The sequence below is a fragment of the Sebastes umbrosus genome, chromosome 13 (genome assembly GCF_015220745.1).
Source record: "Sebastes umbrosus isolate fSebUmb1 chromosome 13, fSebUmb1.pri, whole genome shotgun sequence".
In the NCBI taxonomy this organism is placed as follows: Eukaryota; Metazoa; Chordata; class Actinopteri; order Perciformes; family Sebastidae; genus Sebastes; species Sebastes umbrosus.
Window position 1 is genome coordinate 5,248,281 of NC_051281.1, and position 13,356 is coordinate 5,261,636.

General features: G+C 43.7%; 1 protein-coding gene across 12 annotated transcripts in view; it reads left to right on the forward strand.

Moving 5' to 3' along the window:
• Nucleotides 1-13,356, forward strand: part of dgkh (diacylglycerol kinase, eta) — a 65,167-nt gene that overhangs the window by 21,796 nt on the left and 30,015 nt on the right. For 7 of the 12 annotated variants that reach the window (XM_037789383.1, XM_037789386.1, XM_037789382.1 and 4 more), the window contains 2 exons: nucleotides 3,378-3,458; nucleotides 11,248-11,352. In XM_037789383.1, the coding sequence (XP_037645311.1) occupies nucleotides 3,378-3,458; nucleotides 11,248-11,352 (186 nt within the window). Of the gene's footprint in view, nucleotides 1-3,374; nucleotides 3,459-3,984; nucleotides 4,066-5,715; nucleotides 6,020-6,187; nucleotides 6,348-11,247; nucleotides 11,353-13,356 lie in introns of those variants that run through there. The other 5 variants (XM_037789392.1, XM_037789387.1, XM_037789389.1 and 2 more) reach the window with 5 other exon arrangements.

The window sequence follows — 13,356 nt, forward strand, 5'->3', positions numbered from 1 at the left end:
GTATGGGGATTTTTTGTTGCAGTACCACTGGGAAAAATTGGAAGCAAGCAGTGTCGCCGACTTGACGACATAGATTTAGCGACTTTTCAGACTCTTGTAGCGATTTTATTTCTAAAAAGAGACAAATTTAGTGACATCCACATCAGGCAAAAGCCAGAAATATAATTCACGTGTAATCAAAGTCCACAGCTCTTCTGCCAACAGCTCTTTCTCCTCTTGCGTCGTGTACAGGCGGTGGCGGCGGCGCTATATCCAGATCTTATTATACATCCACGCTCTCCTCTCCTCTCCTTCCTGATTTGATGAAACAAAGCCAGTTAAAGATAACCAAGTCACAGGTAGAATTCATGGATTCTGCTCCTTAACAATATAAACAGGCAGTAAACAACACGTTTTAACCACATGGCATATTAAATAGCCGTTATTGGTCGCTATAAGCACCATAGATGTGGGTATATAGAGGCCCACTGCAACCAATAGTAGGTTTTTATCATCTATTTACATGGTCGATCACCAAAAGAAGGTATAAAAGAACACGACAGCGATCTCGGAAGTCAGGCGCTGCAGTGTAGACAGCGTGAAACTCTATAGGTCGGGGTGATGGACGTGACAAAGCACAGGGTTTTCACCCAGGATACTAGGGTTCACATCCTGTGTGAAACCAACAATGATTAGTTGTCTTTGTGTTCACAAGCGTTAAGTTTCGTAGTTATTTTAAGCCAAAACACGATTTTTTTCCCTAAACTTAACAAAGTGTTTTTCCTGCCTAAACCCAAATAAGCTTTTTTGTTTGTGTTCAAAACGTAACGTTTCATTCAGTTTTACAACTTTTAAGTTTCGCTTTCACATAGCAGGCGTAGTAGGCATTTAATGACCCACAACTAAGGTGCTTCTAGAGACCGATAAGGCCTATTTAATGGCTTGATAACAGTCGAATCGGGTGGGAGAGAGCAGTTTGAGGAGGTAGGAGGCTTGTTGAGGTGGCTGAGATGCAGCTCTGGATCTATGGGTATAACAGAGGGGTCTGGACGCTTGCCTTTGTCCACCATTCACTGTCAGCTTTCATTACAGCTTCCCTCAAGACAGTTGAGCGTGTGTGCCCACACGTATGTACAAGTGTGTGTGTGTGTGTTGGGCTGGTGGTGTGGTAAGAGAGAGAGAGGGAGTGTGTTAAAAGAACTGTAGAAAGTTATTATCGCCCACATACATACGCACACGTGATGCGATGGTACAGCAGCCAAGAGCGCTGTAACGGGGGGTTGGGGGTTTAGTGTTTGTGTTGGCATGCCATTCATACTTACACTGGCCGACACTCAATACACACATTCACACACACACTTGTAGGCATATGTGGAAGACACATGCTCCCTCCACGCACGCACGCACGCACGCACGCACACACACACACACACACACACAAACACGCACACACACAGCGAGCGTTGGCTGGTGTCCCTCTCCAGCCAGGCCTGGGGAGAGCGTCGTTAACTGGGCATTCCCTCTGACAGCTGCAGCAGCTCACTCCTCCCACACACACACACACACACACACACACACACACTCAGAGAGAGTCAGAGGGCATTCCTTTGACGGCATCGTTTTTGGCCCGCGGCCCTTTTAAGAGCTCAGCTGCGTGCCTTACGCATCACAGCTCTGTTAGGATATCACGTTCCTGTTTGTAGACTCTGGCTCTCCTCTCTTGTCTGTCTGCTGGCTATATTGCTTTAGAGTTGGCTCCAGCTTCTCCTCTTCCTCCTCCGCCGACACATAGAGAATTCAATAAAACACATCAACATTCACCGTCTTTGTTATTCGCACTGTTCTCATTTAGGTAGAGAGTCAAAACAAAGGAAACTCAGGAGGGAAATCCTCACACAGCAGTGTGGAGGTTTATAGCTGCGTCGTGGTGGAGAGCGTTTCCCGGCAGATGGAACAAACTGAGTTATCTCTCGGACAGACTGGACTCATTGTTCTGGACCAGAACGTTTCTGAGCTCTACATTTTATTAACCCCTTGAGACCCATCCACTGCAATGAATCAAAGATTTCTGCCAAGTAACTAGAGTCAACTAACCAATAAATGTCAAGTAGGCTGCACAATAAATCTGAATTTTATCAAAATCGCAGTATGGCCTACTGCACTTATCAAATCGCAGGAGGCGCAATATTTGTTAAATTGTGTCAAAATACTAATACTAATACATATCCTACAGACTTAAGAAAACATCTTTGTTTTGTACAGATCCCCGCAAACGTCACACCATAATCATTTCAATATGTTTTTCAAAGAAAATGAGAATTATGATCATTCCCTCCAATATCGCAAATCATATCGTAATTGCAATATCAGTCAAAATAATTGCAAATAGATATTTTTTTCAAAATCTAAAGTAGAACTGCAACGATTAGTCGAGTAATTGATTTGTCGATCGACAAAAAAATAATCGGCAGGTATTTTGATTAATGATTACTCGTTCAAGTCATTTTCAGAAAATGCTTTTTTCAGCCTCTCAAATAAGGAGATTTCCTGCTTTTCTCTGTTTTATATCTTATTAAGTTGAATATCTTTGGGTTGGCCGCAGTACACCGTTACCTTGTGTTACTTTTGGACGTGTCAATATGTGCTCGTTACGTGCATACTGTCCTTTTAAAAATAAGTTCCCTTTTCACAGGAAGTTAGGTTTAGGCGACAAACACTTAGTTAGGGTTAGGTCACGGTCGTATTTGACGTTAACTACGCTGTCTTACGACTTATGGAACTCACGGGATTGACAATACTAACAAGTCACGTGACAAAATAAATCAAAGTTACTTTTAGTTTCACACGGGACACGATCAGTGGTCTCCTGGTTGAAAGTCTTGCGTTTCTTTGACCCATCTGCTGCCCACTCGGCGGTATTTGACGAGTTGGGAGTGAGACCGGGTTGGTTTAATCATAACGTAATGCCCTCCATGACATGTGTGGGTCAAAATAACCTCGACAAAAGCTGAGAGGAATGCACATCTGCTGTTTCCTTTGTTTTGACTCCATAACAAGGTATAGATCATTTAGAGCCATTTAGAGAAGTGCTTATGGAGGTTTTGCATTATCTGAAGCTTGTAGCTTTAAGATTGTTGGTTACGTATTTAGATATCATAATTTTAATAATTCTAAATGCTGCTGTTCATGTCTTTCACGAGTCTTGCAGTATAGCTTCCATTTTATTAAGGCCTTCATACCCTATAGTTTACGTTACAATAAGCTAAGTTCATCCCTCTGTTGGAAATATTGTCCAAAGGCTCATTCTCTTCTTCTCTTTTGTGCCCTCCATCTCTCTGTTCTCCTCTCGGGACTCCCCACTTTTCTCTCCTCCCTCCCACACCTCCTCTTCTCTGCAGTCCCTTATCTTTGACGAGGTGGACCTATCGGATGCCAGCGTTGCAGAGTCCAGCACAAAGAATGTCAACAACAGCTTCACAGTGAGTGCATCTTGCATCAGTCTTACCACCAACACACACACAGAAAGGCACGTGAGAGTGTAGCATCAGATCTGCAATCTAGATCCTCATTACGCTGTGGTGCAATGTTATGATAATTAAAATATATTGAGATCCTGGGTCAGGATGAAGATGAAACTTTGTTTTGGTTGACTGAAGAGTTTTGGGTTTGGATGACTGACACGGCATCTTGATTTACTGAAAGGACTGTTTCTTGGCTGGATGTCTAAGAATGAGATAACGGTGGAAGTCGTGGGTTAGTTTTCTGGTGACAGCTTAAAGGAATAGTTCACATTTTGGGAACTAACACTTGTTTTGTTTCTGATGGAGAGTTAGATGAAAAGATCAATACCAGTCTCATATCTGCCTGTCAAATATGAAGCTATGGAGCCAGCAGCCGTTATCTTAGGTTGGCATAAAGACTGGAAACGGGGAAACAGCTAGCCTGGCCACACCTCTTGTTTGTTTTATCCCTCCAAAAAGTGAAGTGTAAAAACAACTATTCAACATTTTACAGGGGGTTATGTATGTGACTATTTCTTTTTTCCAGGACCAGTTACCAAGAAATAGTCTGGCGCATAACACTACGGTAGGCGGATTTGTTTGTTTCCGGTCTTTTTGCTAAGCTGAGCTAACCAGCTGCTAAATGTAGCTCCACTAACAAAGACCACGGCAATAACGATCTGGGTTTAGAAGAAGATGGAGGGAAGTCAAGATGATGTGATGAGTGATGGCTTAAGGGTCTGGCAGGAGGATGAAGGGATGAGGGTCGAGGGATGATGGGATGGAGGGATAAGGAGAAGAGGGATGAAGATTTGAGGGGAGGAATCAGGGTCGTGGTTGGACAGATGGAGGATGTTGGACCGGTGTCGTCAGGAGGGAACCGGGGGAGTCGAGACTCTGTGTGGAGGAGCCGTCTCTTTGTGAGCTCTGATGTTTGCAGAGACGCCCGTGGTTCCTGTTTTCAAACTAGAGAGAGAGTGAAAAGATAATGAAAGAAATGGGTCCACTGACTGAACGGATCAGGTGTGCTTAAATACGTTTGTGCGGAAATGGGATGTGTTTGAGGCGTGGTCTTTGTTCCCCGAACCTATGAAGCTTCATTTCATATTTAACGGACAGATATGACAGTGGTATCGATCTTCTCAATTAACTCTTGGCAGGAAAGGGAATCCCCGAAATGTTGAACTATTCCTCTAATGGACATCATCAACATTTCCCCTCTTCTTTTTTTGTGATACTCTACTAAATATTTGAAGGTCGGAGTTCAGATCATCCCTGAAGTTGATTCGGTGTCATGCTGAACTTTGCCTTTGACTGACAGCGCCCTTTTCTTAGCACTAAGCAAAGATGATTTAAGGTAATTTGACCAAGTTTTCTGAGATGTCACAGTTGTCATATTGAGTCCCATTAGTTGTATATCTACAGCCGGTACTTTTTAACGAACACCAGACTGCATTCACTCACATCTGTTATGCATTCAAATGCAGATCCATCAGGATTTACAAGGAAAACAGGATTTGCCCTTCAGTGATAATGATATCAGAGAATCATATTGTACACCGGGAAATATCAGTCCTATATTTATATTTAGATGATAATACATTTCCCAGCACTGCTCCTTATATTTTGTCACATACTCCTCATCATGGCACATCCAGTGGGAGTAAACAAGTGATGCTGTGGATGCTTGTTCGGGAAAGAGAATGAGCAGCTGAGCTGGAGGATGCGTGTGTGGGAAGGTGGAAGGGAATGAACACGAGTATAATGAGCATGAAAACAGACAGTGAGAGAGCTAGTAGTGCCCGGTCCGTTCTATAAATACCTCTCCGCTCCCCGGGTGTTGCTATAAAAAGAAACAAGGAGGAGGCGGAGGTAGGCAAGAGAGCAGAGCCCAGAGGAGAGCACGCAGCTATTTTTAGAAACGCCTTGAAACGCTTCACTGGGTGCCTGGGATGGCTTAACGTCTGCTGTATTCATAAATTAGATTATAGTGTGCCTGCTGCATGTGAGTGTGCACATGTGCATTTCAGTCGTGACTGTGGCGTGTGGTTGTTGCCGGGTTAATAAACATGCTGAGATAAAGGGGGTTGGAGATGAGCTCCACATGAGCATCAGCATCCCGCTAAGATGGTGAGAGGAGAGGGGGAAAGAGGGGATGTTGAAGGAGGGAACGATGGGGAGAAAAAGGGGAGACAAAGATGGGAAGTAAGGTTTGGGAAATGCATTCACAGGCAGAGGTGAAATAAGGGCATGACGAGAATAGAGCACGCTGAATGAAGGATTGATGGGGAATGACTGCAGAGCAGTTTAAGATGGCGAAGGGAAAGACACGGCAAGGTAGCGCAGTAGAAGGAAATCCTGGAGTGATGTCACACCGTCGCTAACTGCACTTGCACACATACTCCCCGGGGGGAAAGAGAAAGAAAGGGGTAGAGCGAGAGCGAGGCACGAGCAAGAAGTGGGAGAGGGAAGACGGATGCGGCGGAAAAAGAGGGATGGAAATGAAGACGGAACAGGCGAGACTGACATAAAAACCAAAGGTAATGTGACGTGCCGAATGGTATAGTTCACCCACACATGCAAATCTCTGTAATGCATCAAAGCCAGCAGAGAGAGCAGTCACACACACACCGACAGGGGGAGACCAGGCTCAGGTTGTGTGGTCACAACTGAGAGAGAGAGAGGGAGAAGAGAGGGAGAGACCACTGCAGAGGTTGCATTGTGGGTCTTTGCTCAGACTGTGCAGAGCAATTACCAGTCTCTCTGTGTCTCCGTGTCTGTCTCGCTGTCTCCTTCTGTCTGTCTGTCTGTCTGTGTTGTCGGTCGGTCCTCTGAGGATGAGTGATGCTGCTGGCGTCCTCTGTGCAGGTCGGTGCTACTTGGTTGGATGCTTTGAGCGAGTCGTGCCAGTGCTAAGATGTTTAGCGATTCTAGTCGGAGCTCTGCAGATGTCGGCTCAGATTGTGCATTGCCTGTTTTCACAGAGGGGGGGACCAAGGAGCCCCCTCGGGTGCTAGGCGGCATTTGGACCCACCAGCAACGTATAGGGAATACTTAAATGTCACTTGAATTGATTAGAGAAGGGAATAATTTCACTCCTTTTTTTCAGTGCATTGCACAATGTAGACAGTCATGTAGTTACTATAAATACTACACCATTATTAATTTATTTAACAGGGACAATAAAGATATACGTTGTTATATACAGTAGGAATAAGAAATGCAATAAATGTAAAATTGCAGATAATTCAGGGTAAAGCAACTAAACAAACAAAGCAGATTCAGGATAAAAACAGCTGTGCATTAGGATGTGCATGGGTCTTTGTGTGCATGCATTATTCATGACTGGGTATGCATTGACATATAGATGGGAAAGTATACGTATGTCGGCGTAAAATGTACTGTATGTGACCAGCTGATCTTGTGTTGCTGTTGTTTCACATATGCATTGAAACAGAGCCAGCATGTGTGACTTTATGATGAGGCGGCGTGTCGCCTTATAGCGCTGCTGTGAGGGAGCACCTTGAAGTCCACGTGAGGGAGAGCGGAGCGAGCTCAGCCCACCCCGAACCCTAAACTCATTACAGACTCCGCAGGGACGCGCCGCCTCTCACTGACTCACTCACGCTTATTGGATTGGCTCGCTTATTACTGTCCACTTTAAATCCACCAAATGAATCTCAAGGAAATTCAGAATCGTCTTTGAATTGTGCACTCGTATCAGCGGAGCATCGGCGCTTCTCTCTGATTTGTAGTGTAGTTAATATTAACTGTTTTAGATGATAACAGTGTGAGTGTGTGTGTGTGTGTGTGTGTTGTAGGGAGAGAGCAGCTGTGACAGTTGTGTTTCCACCTCCTCTGTTGTTGTGCTGCAGGTCCCAGTGGATGCAGGATCTGTGCACCACTGTCACCAATCCTCTGCCTGTGAGCGTGTGTGCGTGTGTGTGTGTGTGTGTGTGTGTGTGTGCGTGTGTGTGCGTGCGTGTGTGTGTGTGTGTAAGCAGTGACGGGTGTCCCTCATTATCGGTTAATCTTTGGTGGTTGCCTCTCTACCAAAAATAACAGCTAATGAGGCTCATAATTACATGTTCTCATCATTTAGAGCTGAGGATGTTGATCAAAGAGGCCACTTCTTGTTGTCACTTGTCATTAAACACCCAGACACACACACACACACACACACACACACATCTGATATATTCAGCTCTGAAGGTCAGTCATCAGGAGAGGTTTTCCACACTTGAGGGATGCCTAGAGCCATTTTTGGAAACAGCCGTTCCTGTTTCCCCTGGCAACCAATCTTATCACTACCCGGTTCCAGACACAAGACACACACATGGACACAGTACACCAGCAGGGAGACATGATGATCTATGTCCAAAGGGATCAATTTGCCCAGCGCATGTACACACCAATGCACACACACACACACACACACACTAATCCCTGCAGTTCCTGGTGGAAAACTGTATCGTGATTAACGGCTGAGAAAAACACACAATTCTCTGAAGAGAGAGTGAACCAGAGGAGAGAGAGAGAGAGAGAGAGAGAGAGAGAGGGAGAACAACAGATTTACTGTCGTTGTACATGCAGAAAGATTGTAAAAGGCTGATTGGTTGAGAGTTAAACATGTACAGCAAACACACACAAACACACAGGACACTTTCTCACAACACACTATCACTAATTCTGGAGTTGTTGTCTCCGCTTGATCAGAAAAAGGAGGAAGAATGCCAATGTGATTAGCTTTAATATCGAGGGAGGGTAAAGAAAGGATATTGTCCTTTCCTCACCCTCATTACACCCACAGATGACGTGATTTTTATGTTGTCCTTTTTTTATTTGGACATGTTGTTCAGTACTCAGGCATACCCAGATATTGATTAGAGGTCTTGGGACAGATTGATTACAAGAGTGATTAAGGTGATTGATCCGGCTGGTGTTTCAAGCTCAAGATGCTAAACACCAAACAGACCATGCAGAATAATATTTTAACAATATGATAATTTATATTAATAAAAAAATGACTTAATTTAATTAAAAAAATAAATAAACAGCAGTATCAGCGTCACCCATCTTGTGTTTTTTGCAACCAGAAGTGACACGAGAGGGAGGAGCTAAGTATAACCGAACACTGAATAAGACATTTTTAGGCGACCAAAAAGTTATAATTAACTTTCATGAAGTGAAAACACACTGTTAAAGAGTTAAAGTTGTAACACAAAGACACGGACAACTCCCAGACCGGACAACGCCGTGGTAGCGACATGTCGATCACAAGGTAGCCACGCCCTAAAGCATCCCCTGCTTTATGGTCTATTTGACTCTAAATGGGACCATAATTTACTAAATGAACATCATGCTGTATTGAAGAAGACTTCAAACTAGCGATTGAGACCATAAACTCATGTTTACAATGTTTACTGAGGTAATAAATCAAGTGAGAAGTCGGCTCATTTTCTCATAGACTTCTATACAATCAGACTTCTTTCTGCAACCAGAGGAGTCGCCCCCTGCTGGCTATTAGAAAGAATGCAAGTTTAAGGCACTTCAGCGTTTAGCTTCACCTTTCAGGCCTCGGAGGTTGCCAGCAGTTGGTAACAAATATGTCACCTGTTTTTGACCCGTTGTTAGAACACTTAAATTTCAGCGTAAGATTTGCCTCATCTAAGCTTAAGATTAATGGACCGTTTAGCAATGTTGCACCCCCTCAGATAAATCAGTGTGAGTTTGTAAATGTTACATCTTATAAACTATGATCAATGGAAGCTCTATTCATTGTGGGGAAAATGCTGCCTCAATTAAGCATTTAGAAAAACTGTTGGTCAGCGTTGTTCCCAGAGGGATTCCCACAGAGACGCTCTTTCAGCCTCACGAGCTACAACCAGAGAGGAAGCTTATAGGAAGAGAAGGGATTCTTAGACTCTCGTGTTAAAATGTACATTTTCTGTATCATTTTAATGCTTTTGAAATGGTAAAGTAAGCTTTAACAGCTGCAGCTGGTTGTCACATATACTATTATTAATGAGGAAAATGTGTTTGAGCAATTAGAAAATGCAGTTTTTTAAAGTTTGTATTTTTCCAAATTGGCTGATGAAGGAGGCATGTGACTTGGGGGTGACATTATCTTATGGGCCGTTGTTCTGCCACGCTATTAATGCAAAATCTGTGATATAAACAAAAGGGAAAATCCACCATTTAAATTCAAAACATGTGATCAGAGCCTGTTATCACTCCCAAATTGATTGACAGGTCATTTAATACACAAACAAAGGGTCTGATGGTTACACCAACATTTATAACAGCAACATTTTTTTAACCAAAATCAAAGCCAAAATGAAGATGACGCAAATTCTCAAAATACTTTCATGTATTTAACTTTGGGTAAACTTTGCAGTCTTCGCCACAAACCGTCTTGACAGCGCTGACCTTGGAGGAAGCTGTTGCATTAGCTGTGTCACACCATCTGGTTTTATATAACCCTGAAACTTTGAACATGTAAGACATTTAGATTTGAAGCTCAGATGCAGTGATTTTCTATAAATAACATCATCTACTGTAGTGAAGTTAATAACGTATGTAACAATTTCTGTTGCCTATATTTACAGAAGAGCCATCTGACATTTGTCACATGTAGAAAAGCAGGTGTGTAAAATCTCCGGCACTGTTTTATCAAACTGCAGCCAAGTGGAGACAGTGAGTTCTGTCCTCGGTAATAGTTCACATAATGAAAACACTTCAGTGACAGCAGTATGACATACTGCACTAAACTACATATAAGGTCACTTTAGAGAAGCTGTTTGTTCAGCTCCACTACAACACCAGACAAAAGAGCAGCAGAGTTTTATAAAGTCTTTTTTGATACATGTTGAGGTAAATATTGGGGTAATTTGTCAGTAATGTCCAAAGAAATTTCAAATATGCTACTTCCTAATTACCATGACATTTGCGGACCTGTAAAATGAAGTGTTTTTCTAATTCAGAGGACATCTGTGTTAAGTGTTACCTGCATACGACTGTAATCAATCATAAATATCATACCTTACGGAGGGAGCATCACTACTAGTACATGAATATTGATTAATGTGTGTGTGAGTGTTTGTGTGTGTGTGTTGTCTCTCTAAGGTGAATGGAGATAACATAAGGACAGTTCGAAAGAGACGGACAGAAAGAAGAGATGAGGGAGCATGAATAAGTGATGGGGTGTTGAAAGGGTGCTGTGTGTCTGTAGGGTTATCTACAGGGAGGCTGTGCTTAAACACACATACACACACTCATATACACAGAGAGAGAGAGAGAGAGAGGGATGAGAGGAGAGGAGGTGACAGAGGGCGAGAGAAGCTCTTAGCCTGTACTGGGGCGCTTCGCCTGTCAGCACATATCTGCCTCAAAGCAACATGAAGAGCTAAGAGCGAGAGAAAGGAGAGAAAAAATGCTGGAGCGAAGGAAAAGACTAACTCAAGAAGGTGTGAAGGGACGAGAGAGCTAGAGTTAATGAGAGAGAGAGAGAGAGAGAGAAAGAGAGAGAGAGAGAGAGAGAGAGAAAGAGAGAGAGAGAGAAAGAAAGAGAGAGAGAGAGAGACAGAGGGAGGGGGCGTCTCATCCTCTCTCTCCTTTAAAGACAGAGCCGGTCGCTGCTGTCTCCTCTCAGTGGCACCGCAGGCTAGGGAGGAAAGCACTGGTTGAAATTTATCTCTCTCTTTTATTTTGGTTTTATAGCACCAGTATCTTGTCTCACCCGTGCACGCATCATTCACTCTCCCTCCAGGTGATCACTCCGTTCCGTAGGCTCATCCTCTGTGCCGAGAACAGGAAAGAGATGGAGGACTGGATCAGTTCGCTGAAGTCCGTCCAGTCCAGAGAGCATTACGAGGTAAGAAGCCCTTTTCCAAATCAACCATCCATTTAAGTCTGGTCTGTGTGTGTGTGTGTGTGTGTGTGTGTGGTGAGGGAAGATGGAAGAGAGAGATAATGCTGCAGGAACAATAGATCTGAGTTTAGGCGTATCCTCTTTTGTAGAAGTGATGTTGCTGTTTTTAACCTACCTGAGGATGTTCCTATAAGTGAATGTAGACTAGGATGAGCCCAGATGGATGTGTAAATAGTGGGAATACGAGTTGCATGTTATACAGCACACAGAAGGGGATCCAAGAAGTAGTTTATGCAAGAAGCAACACTCTCTATCTTGAGATTCAGACCCCCGAAGCACCAGCGAACACGCACAGTCACAGGTGTACAAGTCAGAGATACAGTAAAGAGGACACACACACAGTATCATCAGTATCAAAACTGTATTGTGCACATGTAGTGTATGCTCAAACACAAAAAAACAGATGCTGACCATCACAAAGCACACGTCTGATTCTGCAACAGCCCAGCTCTTTTACACTTGATAACACCTGAAACACTCATTTTGATGATGCTCGTCTTTGTGATCTAGAAAAACAGGCTGCTGTCGCTGCGTGTGCCGTCAAACAGACTGTGCAACTGTGTTCTGATATTCTGCCGTCAGCAGAAGATGCAAGAGGAATACGAATGTGTTGACAGTGAGGGGAGAAAAGGGGGGAAGCGCAGGGAGACAGCAGTACTGCATTTTAATGGCTTTGATTTGGGAGGGAAATCTTATATAAGACCCCATCCCTCACCCCAATTTACTGCACTGCAATGCAGCAAGACCCCCAGAGCTCGCACTCCACAGGGTGCACACGTGTGCACGCACACACACACACACAGTGCCAAGAAGTCAAGCATTTTAATAAGTGTGTAGAATCTGAGCGTCCCAGTTTATAAGTTCCACTTATGAAACACAAACTGTATGCAGGGCTGAGCCGACTACTGCAGACGCAACGCCCACACTTATGCAGCTCCACTCTCGGTGGGCTCCCTCCATACACTAATGTATAGAAGCATCCAATTTTCCTGAACAGGTGTCGCTTTTGTAAAATCATGGAGCGGCGGAGTCGCACTAATGACTGTCAGCTAGTGGAGGGGTTTCTCCTGTGGAGTCCTGATGTGTGCTTTCTTTAGGCCAGGTAGTGTCATCACAAGGCTCCTATAGAGCAGCAACACCAGACCTTAAAACAGATTATCATTATTAGGGAAAGCTGATCAGAAGGAATGAATGGACTGGATGTGAAAAGGTGTTGATTTGTGTCTGCTGCTAGAAACAGGTGGATACAAGTTTATTCTTATTTTTTTGTGTTAAATTATGTTTCTACTTGCAATTATAATGAAAACTACATTAAAGGGTAACTCCGTTATTTTTCAACACGGACTCTATTTTCTTATGTTTTTGAGTCTAACTGACTAATAGCAACAACAATTTCTGAAATTGGTTCAGTATTGAGCGAGAGCGCTCTAGACGGTACTCAGGGGCTGCATTGTAATTCCTTTAGTGCAAACTGGCACCATCATTTATGCCATATTCACACCAGAGCAGCAGCGAAGTGCAGCCTGCGGCAAGCTGCCATACAGTGTCTATTAAAAGCTGCGTTGGCCATTCTCAAGCTTAGCGCGCCATTTGATTCTGCATCCAAACTTAAAGTTGGGAAAAGTTTAACTTTTAGTGGCGAATTTTGGCCAGAGAGGACCTGCAACCAATCAGTAGACAGATCCTGTGACTCCTGTGACGTGTTGATCTATGTTACAAAGAATTTTTTTGACGCCTGAAACACATGAACACGCCTCCCGGACGCAATAATATGTAGTTATTTCGGCGAGCCATACTTCGCCGTTGCCTGATGTGTATTTGCCGAGAGGAGAAGGAGAAGTCTCGTTCTGAAATCTGGCGAGGTGACGTGTTGCCGGAAGACAACGGTGGAATAGTGGGATACATTGGGTGGAAACGCGAGTGTCAGACGGGCAGAATTTGTTGTGT